The sequence below is a fragment of the Sprattus sprattus genome (genome assembly GCF_963457725.1).
Source record: "Sprattus sprattus genome assembly, chromosome: 16".
NCBI classification, from domain to species: domain Eukaryota; kingdom Metazoa; phylum Chordata; class Actinopteri; order Clupeiformes; family Clupeidae; genus Sprattus; species Sprattus sprattus.
Window position 1 is genome coordinate 18752141 of NC_137914.1, and position 15524 is coordinate 18767664.

At 42.7% G+C, this 15524-nt stretch overlaps 1 protein-coding gene across 1 annotated transcript; it reads left to right on the plus strand.

Moving 5' to 3' along the window:
• Positions 1 to 8393: 8393 nt before the first annotated feature.
• Positions 8394 to 10047, plus strand: kcnk15 (potassium channel, subfamily K, member 15; the record flags this gene model as incomplete). Its single annotated transcript, XM_080854272.1, has 2 exons — positions 8394 to 8676; positions 9047 to 10047. 2 exons carry the CDS (start codon positions 8394 to 8396, stop codon positions 10045 to 10047), a joined length of 1284 nt encoding a protein of 427 aa, XP_080710398.1.
• Between the last annotated feature and the right edge of the window lie 5477 nt (positions 10048 to 15524).

Sequence of the window (15524 nt, forward strand, 5' to 3'; positions counted from 1 at the left end):
TTATTACAACCAAAAGACTTGAGACTTGACCTGGACTTGTGACCAAAGAGTTGCGACATGACTTGGACTCGAGGTCAAAGACTTGAGACTTGTGAGCCTTTCTGGCTGACAATTCGCTCACACTATCTGTGCATGTGAAAAAATGCTAGACACCAAATTCTCTTAGACCCTTGCACATGTCAAGGTGGTCATCATTTTACTAAAATTTAGACAACCCCATGGCAATAAATGTCACAAAAAAGCATCAGTGGACGTCTGCTGTCTAAATGCCGGTTATTATTAAGGAAGCTGTCACTCACTCATATTTAAGCATGATCAAGCCAGCGCAGTAATACTATTAATTATCTCCTGATTACTAATAGCCCAAGATTGCACAGCTACATATGGCTATATTTGTGCTCGCCTTGAACAAAGCTCCCTTCTGCTATGGGGGCCTTTAGGACACTTCCCATAAACCAGCCCCTCACCAGAGGGAACAGAATATCACTCCAGGCATGATGCTTACTCCATCAAAACCCACATCACCAGGAAGCTTTTAGTGGCAGAGTGACTGCACAGCAAGAACTGTAAGCTGACAACATTTTCATCTCTGTCTTTTAATGTCATGTATTTAACTGCTGACGGTATCAGGGGGCACTATTAGGCAATGAGGAACAGGTTAACAAATGAGCATATGGATGTAGGAGATAGCACTTCAGTGGCTGAGGGCAGAAGTGGAGATATCCAAAAAGAATATGGTGTGAGAATATAATTGGATTCCTCTCAGAACACAGGCATTCGTTCTGTCCATTGTAGTGACATTAATTGGATGGTGAGGAAACACATCCATGTTTCATGTTACATGTACCGGCTGAACCATAAAAGGTTATAAATAGTATCATTCGCCATCAAGGGGACTGTGATGTTGAATGCCCCCCTGCTTTGGACTTCTATTTTTAGCTCTAGTTTCCGTGGAAACAGTGGGGCAAGAAGGAGGGGGCACCAGCCTCCTCTGTTTGAGCTTATTTTACCATCACTGCAGCTGGGCTTCTGGGAGCGACTGTAACTTCATAAAATGGAGTCTTAATAGACTGGTTTAGCATTTCACTTGATGTAGTAGAAATGTGTGATTGTTACTAAGTGACATAGTCAATGACTGTTGGTGTCAGTGTTATCTCATGGACTCTGATGATGACTATATACTGTATGTAGCTGCTGGGGATGAAGGCACGTAAGGTCCAGTGGTCATTCCCTGTTTTGACTGCAGGTGTTGCCTTTCAACTAAAGGTTTGAAAACTGCAAATATCTCAAGCTTTTGTAACTGTCAGTTGCTATTATGCTGTATTATCTGGTGGACGCTGCCATTTATTAAAGGACCTTAGGGTCATTTGGTTTAATTTGATTGGGAACGATTAGGTAGTTAGTTGAGTTTAGAATTTCAAATTCAATCAAAATGCCCTGTGAAGGAAAAAAACTATTGATTTGATCTAGGCAGACTTCCGAAGTAAATCCATCCCCAAAATGTTACCAAGTTGTTCCTTGTTGTCCACTCTTGTCACACAGTGCAGTTTCAGTTGTGCAAATTGCTAATGATTTAGTAGCCTAGATCCTATTCTTCAAGCTGCATTGGAGAGCTTCGCTTGGGCTCCAGGGAGATTTTTAGGCAAAGCCTGGTATTGTTGCCTGCCTTACAAATGGTAGGCCAATCAGTAAATATTAAATGCCCCTGCCTTATTGAGGTAACACCAGAGCTGCACACCAAGACCTAAACCTGAGAAAGACTATAGAATTCAGTACACAAAAGCAGACCTCCATCTCAGACTTCTCTCCTCAAAATCCATCTGCTCTCTGCCCATGCTCACTTAAAGGGATGCTGTACCAAGTTAAGTAGCTTGCTGTTTCCCTAATAATGTTTTCAACTTTAGAAGAGCCATTGTCACTGAAGCAAAGAAGCTACACAATTAGTTTCAACATTTACATACATTTAAAAAAACTTTTAGGCTTCTTACAACAGTGTATTTTGGTTTGGTATGTTGTCATTTTTCCCACAAATAGTTACAGTAACCTCTTCTGACCTAAACATTCTCTAATTTGAAAAATATCTTTCAGAGTATGCCATGGAGGTTGTGCGCAGGTGAATGATTAGATTACTTCATAATTTAATTTATGAACAAACTCAAAGTACCTCAGAAGAGTGGGATTTTCCCCTGGCCCTTGAGAGTGAAGATTAGACAGACACCTTTTCTTGGAAAGTAAAGAGTGAAAAGAGCAATGCTGCTCATGGAAGAAGAAGAGAAAATGTGAGGGGGAGTGGGTACAGCCAGTGATGGCAAAGAATATAAGGTATTGGCTAAATCAGAAATCGGAAACTGATACATAAATAAATTATAGCTTTAGCAAAATGGTGAAAGATAAATCAAAGGGGCTCCTTAACTGAAAAAAAGGCAAGGATGTCAAGGTGATGTTTATTGGATCGGAATCATGGCAGTCTCTTCCAGAGTACTCATATAATCCACTCTGAATTTATCATCTGATGTGACCCTTCACGATGTATCAGTGGTCATTAGAAATATACTGTATATAAAGGACATTTGTTATTGAGAGGAAATATAATACCAATCCCCAAATGTGCAATTACATAATTGAAGAGTTTTTATTTTCAATCTGTATTTACAGAGGCAAAGTAAAGTCAGCTTGATTATGATTACATTTCAAATACTATTTGAGGGCTGCACTCACTGTAAAACAGGCAACTGTTTCAGTGATCATATTATGGGTCATGCTGAGAGTCAGTTATGCCTTAGAACAGAATAAGTCCCAAAGCAACAAACTCACAACTCGGTGCTCATTTATCTGTTCTTTGCCCGTGCCATGTGTAAGTGACATTTATGTGACTTTGGACTATAAATCTCTGGGTCTCTATGGCAACCAAAAGGGTATTGGTTTAGTCAAAGTGAAGGGAAACTACAAAGAGCATGACTTGCGTAGTATAGCACACATGAATGTGTCATGTGGGAATAATAACAAAGATAAATACAGACATCCAACCAAAACTAGGTGAAGTGAGTTTTATTTTAATGCCCATAAGCAGCTTTGATGTGTTCAGCTGTTGGCACAGTATCTTTGCAGTTGTCATATGTTAAGGGATGGATTCCAGAGACATGTTACAAACCACTTCAAAGACACTACAGGGGAGTGTCATTGTGTGTGTGTGTGTGTGTGTTTGTGTGTGTGTGTGTGTGTGTGTGTTTGTGTGTGTGTGTGTGTGTGTGTGTGTGTGTGTGTGTGTGTGTGTGTGTGTGTGTGTGTGCGTGTGTGGTGTTTCTTTTCCTGCTTCCAGGCAGGATGATAGCTGTTAAATTAACTTCTTCACAAATCAGAGGAAAATATTCGTCCACGTCCTTAGGATAAATACAGGGTTTTATGAAAAAATGTAAAATATTTATTACACTTTGTGGTTGCTATTCCAGTTATCACCCATGGCAGAGACAGCAGGGAAGACAGTGATGACCACAGACTGTTTGTGTGCCCTCAAAGTTAAAGAGGCACATGTGTGAGAATCGGAGAGAGACTGGAATGCGAAAAGTCAACATATAAGAAAATATAAAGGCATTTAGCACCATTTGTGCACTACATTATATATACTATATATATAAAAATTATAAAATTCAGAAACAGAAAAAGCATACACTTTTTTTACCAAGAGTTCGTCTATACTTCTGCTCTTAATGAAATTAAATAATATTATGGAAAGTGCAATCATTTAGACGGTTAGTTGATGAATGACTAATTTCTTGTGACGTGTTATTGATGTGCTTTTTTTGCCAAAGAAAACAATTTGATTTGATTTCAAATTGTTTGGGGTAATATTGCTCATTAGAATCAAGTGTAAGAGTTATCATTGCTCACTGTTGGTATGTAACATAGCTCCGCATGACCATAATGTCCTTCGGTCACCCACCATTAAGGTATAGTGTATAGTGTTAAAGGGTATAGTGTATAGTGTTGTAGCAGGAAATATGAGGTCAAGAGTTTATTCTGCATAGGACTTTGATGGTGCTAAAAATGTCATCTAACAGCAAACGCAGCCCTATGGCTTATTGGTTTAACAACACACGTCATAACAAATCAAAGTCAATATGCCCACACTGTCCCTAACCCTGCAGCAGGAGGGGACGTGCCTGATAGAGAGATGTGTAGTATGTAGAGCCTGGTAATTTCAGGACATGAGTCATGAGAGACATCTGCATCTGCATCTGATTTCTTGCCTCTGTCTGTCTCTGTTTCTTCGACCCCCCCACCCCCCACCCCTCTCTCTATTTTTTCTTTCTCTCTTTCTTTCTTGCGGGAGGATGGTATTGCACTCCTCCACTCTACATTCTAATTTGGTTAGACTCCTCGGAGAGGGCTTAATTTTCAAAGCACTTTCTTCCGTGTGAAATTTGCATTTCTATCCAAGGTTGATGGATCCGCTTTGCTCAGAGGAAAATAAGGCTGCTCTGCTATTTCTTATGTGTTTCTTGCAATGTTATCTCTGGGGGGGAAAGAAAGCATGACGTGAAGAAAATAGCTGGATCATTTGGGCCTTCAGAGCACCTCAGCTGAAAATACTGCAGAGTAACACGTTTTGTTAATTCATATTCAATGTCAAAAACATGAGCTTTTATTGTTTTAGACATAGTACAGCATAATTGGAAAACAAATTATTTGGATTTTTGAATTTGGGTAAGCTTTGAAAAGCTGGGTGTCTTTTAAAGTCCTGAAGGTTGGAAACATTGTGTTTATTTAGAATTGACCAGTAGCTATATTGTAATAATCATAATGATGCTGTCATGTTTACTGCTGAGAGAATGACATTTGAAGGAAGTCTTGATTGGTTGAAGTACACATTTTATTTTATGATCAAAGTCAAGACTTTATGTAAGACAAGGGTCTTTCAGGCAAGCTTCATCAAAAGTTTGAATAACTTCATCTGGGCTAAGCATGATGACTATGAAGAATGATACAGAAAAGCGGAAAGATCTTTTCGACCAGACATGAGTGTTCTCTCGCACCTGTGCCCCTGACACAATCACCTCTCCCCGTCCTGTTTCCCTTCCTCTACCTGGTTTCTTATTAAACAAGCAGGCACTGGTAGTTCATCGATTGCCTTTTGATCATTTAAGGGGCGCGAGCACAAAGAGTTCAGCTTTGGAGCTGCTGGCAGGCACATTCGGCTTTGTGCCTGTTTGATGGAGCATCTCTCTGGCTTAATGACACTTTGATTCAGCCTCTCTCTCTCTCTCTCTCCCTGGTGCTCCTGTTGTCCTGTGGACAGATGAGATCTTATTCGCACTTGCTTACGGCTCTATCTCTTCAGTCTACAGGTCCATGGAAGAGGACTGTGGAAGGAGGGGGGGAGTTGATGGATGGCCGTTACCCCGGCAGGTAGCGCCAGTTATCAGTCGAGATGTAATTGATTTAGTCTGTGCTGGTTTGGATCATGGCGGAGGCCTGAGTGCTCATCATTAGGCACTTAAGCACGGAGCATAAAAAGCCCAGGAGAGGATTAGACCATCCCTAAGAGCTGTATTCAAGAGGGGAAGGGAGAATGATACCAGATGCCATCTCCAGGACCAGCCTGCCAAGGGAACAGAACTGGGGACGGTTTTCAAAAACACTTTAAAATATCTGATAATAATAGAAGTCTATCATTAACCTTGTCATATCCAGCTAAAAATATAATATTGAAACAAGGTTGCTGTGATACAAATTTAGCACTACCTCTCAATGACAACTTTAAGGACCTAGGCTTCTGGCAATTGATGAGCACTGGTACCTTCAGTCTATGAAAATTACACTCCATCACCCACATCCAACTCATTAGTGACCCCTCAAGGAGGCACTGCAGGTACCAAAAGAATCATTAAAAACACAACTGCATCAAAAGAGACCCGTGGGCCAGTTGTAAATTGTTGTTATTTGTGTGGATGTGTGTTTCAGTGAGCACACATTCTTTGGTTTCCTACATAATGTATGTGTGTGTGTGCTTGTGTATGTATGTATGTATGTATGTATGTGTGTGTGTGTGTGTGTGTGTGTGTGTGTGTGTGTGTGTGTGTGTGCGTATGCGCCGGTGTATGAATGTGTGTGTGTGTGTGTGTGTCTGGGTGTCTGGGTGTGTGAGACTAACTGAAGCTGTGCCTTTGTATATGCATGCTGATTCCCAAAGCCCAGATGAAGCTAAAATTACAGCATGACATAGCATGGATTTCCAAATTTGAGCACAAACTCACTCTCTCACCCTATATCTTCTTTTATTTTTTTTATTTTCTGTACTCTAAATAGGATGATCAGGGTGTCCTCAAGAGTTCTAAAATAGCACTGGCTATGAATCTCAGGGTGGGCAACTTGTTGTCTGTCCTATATGGAAAAGTAGTTCACCATAGTGTATCAAAGAGAACAAAACCTATGGAATAACCGGTAAAGAACCTTGAAAGTTACCATATTCTTTAATCTGGGCCTGTCCAACCTGTCTGTGTGTTTGCCTTGTGTTAGACAGTAGCCCCAGGCCTATCTCGAAAAGTGTCCCATGGAAAAAAAGCAAATTGTCCCTCTATCAAAGGTAATACCTCAATGACTAAAGCTATGTCGATCTTGCTGTTACAGGGTGCACCTCATTAATATGCATATTTATATATATATATACATATTAACCCAGACCCCTTTACCCATAATTTTAACCACTAGGGTATATATTATACCTACTTGCCCTGCAAGATAGATTGAAGATGGCATGAAGGCAGTAATGTGAGGAAACCACCTGTTTTTTTCCTGATGCTCACATGCGCTATCTATAGTGTTGGCATAGCTCGACATAAATGCTTGCAGCACTTGTCACCTTGCTGATGAAAGGGCCTTCTGTCACGTATTCATAGGTGAGCCAGATTAGAGGGTCCATGCCACCATGTACATTTTTAAGCAAGGATTATTGGTAGGTTGCCACTGACGTGTGTATGAGTCAGTAGGAAGAGGTAGGCATGGAGATTGCTTTTTTATTTGAGGTTTAAAAGGATTAAGATTTTCATTTTTTGTTGTATGTACCTTAGAAATAGCAATTTCGTCGCCAACCATGTTAGCTGCACCATGAAAATTAAGCAACCGTTCTCTCTCAGTAATAAATACCTATGCTATGACGCTAGGGTGACGGCAATGTGAGGAACTAACTGTTGCGCTTTTTAAAATAATAGTAAAACGCCAGAATATGTTACATGTTTCCTTCAATTACTTCAAATGTTTCCTTCAATTGCTGCCCCATGTGTGACCCAAGAAACTGAGTTACATAAATCCCCAGGCGCCCACGACACACAAAGAGGCTGTGTTAATGAGTTACCACATGACTGCTCTCACTCAATATTGACGAACCCACCATGAAAATTATCAGAACCATGGCCAGCGACACATGAAAACGCGCAGCCGCCCTGAGCACACGGGTGCGCACTGACTCTGAAGCACCCTTGCACCACCTGCTATGTTCTACCACACGTTTCAGTTTCTAGTAAAGGCAAACACAGGAGCTGCATCACTTTAGTCTTGATTAGAAGTCAATATTTAACGGTTTCTGTTTAATTCGGGAACATTGGGTACAAAGTCGAGGGAAATGTCTGTCGTTAGTTACATAAAACGTAATACTTCACAAGACACAAACATATACTTATTAACTGTATTGTTAAATCACCTTGGCTTGTTTAATTTATTATGTTTGGTATTACTGGAGAATTGAATAAAGAAACTCCATGATGTGTAACAGGAAGAGTTAATGAGAGGAAGGGACCAGCATTGAGGATCCTAACAAGACCTTTGTTCAAGACGGGGGTGTTTTGTAGCCCTATCAAGAGGCTGGTTTGTGCTGAACAATTACCCAGACTTTAGCATAACACAAAATATTCTCATACGACCGATTATTTCAAATATTATATTTCATTTGAGTTATAAACAAAGATAATCTCACTACTTTTCTAGCTGTGAAGTTTATGGCTTTCACGCATCGGATCTTGGACCAGTCTGTGATAGGCTACTTTTCAGACCAGTAGAAGGAAAAACTACATGGAGGAGTGGCGTAGTTCGGCGTGAGTACAACAAGTGTCACTGCATCATGATATCCAATTTAACACACACCATCATCACCCTTTCTTTTATAACACACTGCACTCTGACCCTGATCTGATTTTCTCATTTGAGGCAGCGACCATAATGTAAGAATGAATTACATTTTGCTGCTGATTTTCTGACAGCATACCTGTGTCCTCTCCTCGGTCCACGCAACTGAGAGTCGTCCCTGTAGCAGGGAAGTGATGCTGTGAATCGTACCTCTTTTTTTGTTTTATTTTGTTTCGTTCCTCTTCGGGTGGGCTCCAGGCGTTCCTGAATGCACGATGAAGAAGCAAAACATTCGGACCCTGTCTCTGATCCTGTGCATGTTCTCTTACCTTCTCGTGGGGGCTGCGGTGTTTGACGCGCTGGAGTCTGAGTCTGAGAGCTCCAAAAAGCGGATCTTGGAGCATAAACGCAACGAGATGAAGAGGAAGTATCGATTTTCCGAGGTTGACTACCGGGAGATCGAACGACTTGTTCTGCAAGCTGAGCCTCACCGCGCCGGCAGACAGTGGAAATTTGCCGGATCTTTTTATTTTGCTATTACCGTGATTACAACCATCGGCAAGTTTGTCCTCTTTAAATGGTTATTTAAATGTTTACAAACATGGTTTGCAATTATGATGATCTATGGACATTTTATCTAGTTTGCATTTATTGACAATGATAAGTACTTACTGTAAAATATTAGCAATATGGTTTATGCAAATATAAGTTACATATTTTTCTGTGTAATAAGGAAATACATATTTGCTTCTATACACAGAATCTCATAGTGTGATTATATTTATATGTCAGCTACATCCATATTATATTCCTCCTTCAAAGATGTTTCACTGGCTTGTCTTATACATTTTCCGTTGGCTTTTGACATGTTCCCCCAGCCAGGCAGGGACTAAATACATTGTTTCCTTGGTGATACATCTCTCTGCAGGTTACGGCCATGCGGCCCCAGGCACAGACGCTGGGAAGGTCTTTTGCATGTTCTACGCGGTGCTGGGCATCCCTCTCACCCTAGTGATGTTCCAGAGCCTTGGCGAGAGGATGAACACCTTTGTGCGCTACCTGCTCAGCCGGGTCAAGCGCTGCCTGGGTCTGCACACCACCGAGGTCTCTATGGAGAACATGGTGTTCGTGGGCTTCCTCTCCTGCCTGGGCACGCTGTGTTTTGGTGCGTCTGCCTTCTCCTATTTTGAGGGGTGGACCTTCTTCCACGCCTACTACTACTGCTTCATCACGCTCACCACCATCGGCTTTGGCGATTTCGTGGCGCTACAGAAGACAGGTGACCTGCAGGAGAAGACTCCGTACGTGGCCTTCAGCTTCATGTACATCCTGGTGGGGCTGACGGTGATCGGGGCCTTCCTCAACCTGGTGGTGCTGCGTTTCCTCACCATGAACACTGAGGACGAGCGCCGTGACGCCAGGGAGCGCGCCTCCCTTAAGAGGGGGGGCCGGGACCTGCTCCCCCTGGGGAGCGCCGGGGGTGGTGGGGGCGGTCGGAATGGGCACGGACGCAGCCACAGCACCCTCTTCCTCCCCATGGAGGAGGGCACCAGCCGCATCAACCTCATCCCTTCTCCGGCTGAAGAGCAGGCTGATGCCAGGCATGTCCAGCGCCACCTGTACCACTGCGCACAGCAGCCTCCCCCGCTGCCCCTCTCGCGGCCCCACCAGCCCCGGAGCCGGTCTGGCCTCGGCTCCCTCTGCTCCTGCCTGTGCTACAAGCTGGGGATGTGTGACAGCCCCTTGCCCTCAACGCACGAGCACATGGGGGGCCACATCAACTCTGTCTATTCGAACTCCATCTCCTACAGGATCCAGAGTGGAACCCCCAGCCCCAGAGACAACATGGGGCTCTCTTCCCCAGGTAGTACACCCTCCCCAGGCCGCTGCTTCCGGGAGTACCCCCGCTCACGCAGGAAGTCCGTGTAGCTTTTTTAGTGCTCCCTTACTCACTGCAGTTGTGTTGTTTATGTGTATGTACATACTGTTCACTTTATATACAGTGCTGTACATATCACCATATTTTTAATATGCAGCAACAGAAACTAAAGGAAATTCACATACAGTTTGACAAAAACAGCCAAATACTTTTCAATAAGCAGTATTCACAATATTTGACACTATTTATTTTCTTCCAAATGCTAAATGTATTCTTCCCTGCGTACATGAAAATATGCATTTATACTTTCCTCTTTTCTCTCAAATAGCTGTCATGGACACTACATGAACAACATAGTCTTAATCTTTGTTTTACACAAGTCAGAAGATCTCCTGGGTAAAAATGGGTATTGCATGTTAATTGACTTGCATTTTCATTTTCATTTAATTCCATTATAAACAAATATGGTACTGATGACAGAACCATATTCCTATCAGCAGCACTCTGCTACAATAGAGAGATCACACTCTAGTATTACAACCAAAAAGAATAGCTGCTTCCATAGAATTAGTATCTCCTTGGCACAAGCCCTGATGGGGGCTGACTGGGAGAGTCTTCCTTTTTGGGCTAAAGAGATGAGACATATCGCATCACCATGCTGCACACTCCTGTCAGAAATCTGTCCTTTCATATTTATGAGAAGACTGTATGAGAATATTAAAGTTAGACCACTGAAATGGTTTTAAATTAGCCATTATCTCCAAGCACAAATTAATAACTAATCCTGTCTCATGGTTTTTCATTGGCTGTGATGGCACAGCCCTGCATGCTACCGTGTTTTCTCGAACTGATCTGGGGGTCATATGCAGGCATCGTCACTACTTATTAATGTGCACTATTTATAAATGTACTTTCAGAGATCAGTTTGACTGAGCAGATGTTGCATGTGCTTCATGTAGATTCCACACGTGTGCGTACATCTTACCTTACTTAACATGCACTTTGCTAATAGAACACCTGAAAACCTTCAGCAGACTTGCAGCTTGTAGCAGTTCTCACACGCAGATGACATAGCAGCCATGTTTTGTTGAATAATGAAACACCTCCATGAAAGGAAGATAATCATATCGCGAAACTATCCTCGGATGACTTAAAATAACAGCAGTGGCAGTAAACATCCGATCACAAATAGACAGCGCTCCCTCGGCGGGGGAGTGGCTTGCACTCACCTTGGGTGATGCCAGGAGTGTCATTTGCAGCCCGGATGGCGTGCTAAAACAGTTGGCACCAGGCACCGCCCCATGTGGCACTCCTACCTGCTCGTCTGCCATTCTATCCTCACTTACTGAGAAATGTTAACGAGAGAGGGGGGCGCCAACAGGTCCCCAGGCTGCACGGGTGACGGTGAGGAGTCACGGGAGGCACCCCAGCCAGTGTTCGGGAGGGGCGTATGACACAGAGCAGATAACTTTATAATGAGATGGCAGAGCGGAGGAGCACAACGTATGTGGTCCCACGGGTTGTTAAATGTGTTATATGGAGTTTTTTTCTTGTGAAAAATGGAAATATAAATATAACCATAATGATTTGTTTCAGGGAGTAGGTCATATTTACCTATATTCCTAAGCATTCTGTGAATCTAGATGCTTTATTTCCAGTGTTTTTATGTATTTTGACATTTAAGATTCACAATGCATAAGAATATTGCCACTTTTTGTTAATGGTCATACAGAATTATACTGTTGTGGGTGAGGCATTTTTTGCAGAATAACAAGAACATATTGCACCTTTAAACTCTTGGGCAGGCTCTTACCCATTGAAATCAATGATGGTCCTTGCTGTTCCCTCAGGGTAAAGGTTTATGTTTTGGAGATGAAACACAGTGACATCCAACTATTGGAGACACATCATAATTCAACAAAACAAACAAATCACCGAAACTGCTTAGCTAATGTGTCTTGGATTTCAACGTAGAAATTTACCACTAATTCCAGCTCCTGGTTTGCCAGAAACTGTTACATTTTGAAAGTACAGATGTTTTTATATGTTCAAGAATTATATTTCTTGTTTAGCAGCTCTAGGTTTAGAAAGAGGGAAGAAACATGGTTAATCTGGGAGAAAGGCTTTTTCAAATTTGTGTGTGTGCTTTCCTCTGCAGGTAAAAATAGAACTGAATACCTGATTGTACAATTATCACACCTGAATAAATCTTTCAGAGAAACCGTACTGTTCATTGCTCTGAATGAAACATTCCTTTTGGCAGATCGCATTGCATGGCTGGTTTGCTTCACCAGAGGGACAACAAGTCAATAAGACTGGATGGTGCTCAGCATTCCATCTTTCCCCTTCTTCACTCCATGTCTTCTCTTGCCCTCCCTCACATCATCATACCTTTTTTATTTATCTTCTGTATACATAAATGCAAAAGATAAGACATTTAATTTTGACCCACAGGAAGCCACAAGAAAATATGGACATAGACACGTAACAAACCCATATAGCTCTCCAGTTTTATTTGAATACCAGCACATACTCATTGCATTTTGTGTGGAGAGTCCTCAGTTTAAATTCTGAATGCCCTATCAGATCATATCCGAGAAGTGCCCCTCCGTGCCATATGAGGCTGTTTATGATAGAGGCAATTTATTCCTGTGCAGATGGAGGCTTTATGAACTTGACTGAGGGACAATTCTCCTTATTGACTTCTCATCGAGGATGTAACCACTCATATTGATTACACCAGGGGTTCTCAAACTTTTGCAAGCTGGGCCCCCCCAAAGCTGGTTAGGGGTAGTTGGGGCCCCCCCCACCCCCCGCGTCCCTCCGCCACCTATATATATATATATATATATGGTGTAGTTGAGGGCGATGGCGGATAGATAGATAGATAGATAGCATATTGTTATTGACATGTCAGGGTTAGGCTATTGTTATGATTAGGCCCATACAGACAATTATTATTACTTTGTATTATTATTATTATTGTTAATATAATTCATAGTAGGCCTATTAGTAGGTTATTCATTATTATCACCAGCAAGTCCAGCCCCTTGCATTTCGCCTCAAATTCTGATGCAGTCTGTCACTGTCATCCTCGGCCAGCATTTCGCCTCTGACGGACCAGTGACAGGTCGACGGTCGTTTTTTTTCTCCGTCTGTGACTTCGCGCCCCCCCTGGAGAGTGTTCGCGGCCTACCAAGGGGGCCCGCCCCCCACTTTGAGAACCACTGGATTACACCATCGACAATAGCCATGGCGAGGCAGAGGAACGAGCGTTCAGAGGGAGGAATTCTGAGGCCAGAGATATGTTCATGCATTCCCTACGTCTTCCAGGGACTGCAGTTATGGTACGTCACAATGTCTGAAGCAACAGATGCTTCCAGTCAGACTGACCTCCTCTCAACTTTTAGTTCTGGGCCATCTGCTTACCTAAATCACTACTTCACTACATACATAAATGGTAAACATGATAAGGGACAGAATTTAAAATGACAGTTTACAGTTGGTCTCCATCTGCTTAGATTGTAAGGAAGCAAACACTGAATAGTTCAGGTTAATCTGTAAACAGGCAGTAGTAATTACATGCGACAAACAAAACAAAAGAAGTATTAACTGCGACTGCATATGCAGTAACTGCAGCTTGGTTTCCTTGGCAACATGCTCCTTAGTAAATGCTGTTTGGTGCATGATAAGCATAGTGTGTATGTACGGGATCATATGAGAGTGTGGGTGTGGGTGTACATGAGCGTAAGCGTACAACAATGTGTGGAAATAAATAAATAGGTGGGTTTTAGACAGATAATGATATATATTTGAGCTGCTTGTCTGGTAATGGCGGGTATTATGCTTGAGTGTATGATAATGGTGGCGGATTGTTCGAGGTGATGAGCCTTCAGTTCCCCTCACAGTGGATTAATGCACAAAGAAAATTCGAAGGCCCCCTCATGTGAGTGGGTGTTGAGCTAGAGAACATCACAGTGATCCAGTACAGAGGAGCCACAAAAGTAGCCGGACACACACGCATGCACACATGCACGCACGTACGCCAGCCGCACGCACGCACACACGCCTGCACGCAAGCATGCACAGACGCCTAGCATGAGATAAGGGCTCTCTCTAGTGGTGATTTACTCTTCTACTACCTCTCACTCTGCTTAAGTTTCATTTTCGGTTTTAACCAGAAGGAGGCAGTATTGTCCCACTCACAAAGCCCTCTGGCTTGCTATCACCATTTCATTTCTCAGTGAGAATGGCAAATCTCATAATCACTGTCTGAAAGCTGTGGGCCTTGATGCTGCCTGCTTTGCTTCCTGACTCTCGTCTCGTCACCATAGCCTCACGGCGGCGCGTTGTTGCGGCGTTTCATCATCCCCGGGGTCAGACGAGGGCCCAGACTTCGAGCTCATCAATAACGAAGTCTTCGGCAGCCGACAGGAGATCATTATCAAACGTTTCGCACCTCTGGCTCCGTCCGCGGATCAAGTCTCCACAAAGCCAAAGACCGAATTGACCCCTGAGAAGACAAATGCGAAAACATTATTCACAACGAGGCACTAATGGCATGGCGCTCAGCAAAGCAGAGGATGATATTTCACAGATTTTTGAGACGTCAGAACACACTGTGGCAACGTCTGACTCACCCTCCTCCACCAAATGCTAAGGATTCCTTGCCACCATTTATGAAGTAGGAGTTGGCATATGTCCATCTGTAAACCTGAAAAAACCCACACGTTAATGCTCCATAAAGGCAAAATTAACTTTAAAACACACATGTAAGGCAACAAAAACAAAAACGCGGCCCCTTCAACAGTGGCCTTTCAGAAGAACATGTTTTTACCACTTCATAGGTCATGGAACTATAATTAGTGACAGTTACCTTGAGGCGTGGAGTAAAGGAGAACAGGAAGCCTTGTCCTGTGCCATAGAAGGAGGAGCTGACTTTGAGAGGAGATGAGCAGAAGGCCCCAAAGACCTGGGAAAGACACACACACACACACACACACACACACACACACACACACACACACACACACACACACACACACACACAGCAGAGAGAGAGAGAGAGAGAGAGAGAGAGAGAGAGAGAGAGTTAGAAACATAATTACACCCAACGAGTATGAATAATGATGTGTAATAAGTTCATGATACAACCAATAATTTTACCTTGCGCAAATCATTAACATTTAATTCTCTAATATCTAAACATTTCCAGTTAACTGACAGATGAGTCAGTAGTCTGTTGTCCATACCTGGCCATAGTTGTCTCTGATGACGATGAGCGTGCAGCAGTCCCACTTGTCCATGTTCCTGTACAGTGTCCTAAGGCTGCTGCCATGTCTGTGAGTGCTGTAGACCAGCGACCAAGTGCACACTGTCAGAGCACTAGGAAGGTGCCTGGAGATCTGGATTAATCAGATAGTCGTGTCATTTTTCACAAAGCAAGTACATTTGATAGAACAGATAAGCATCTCTTCAAAAACATTCCTCTCTCTTCACTGGTTTTTAATCATTTTTATTTAAATGT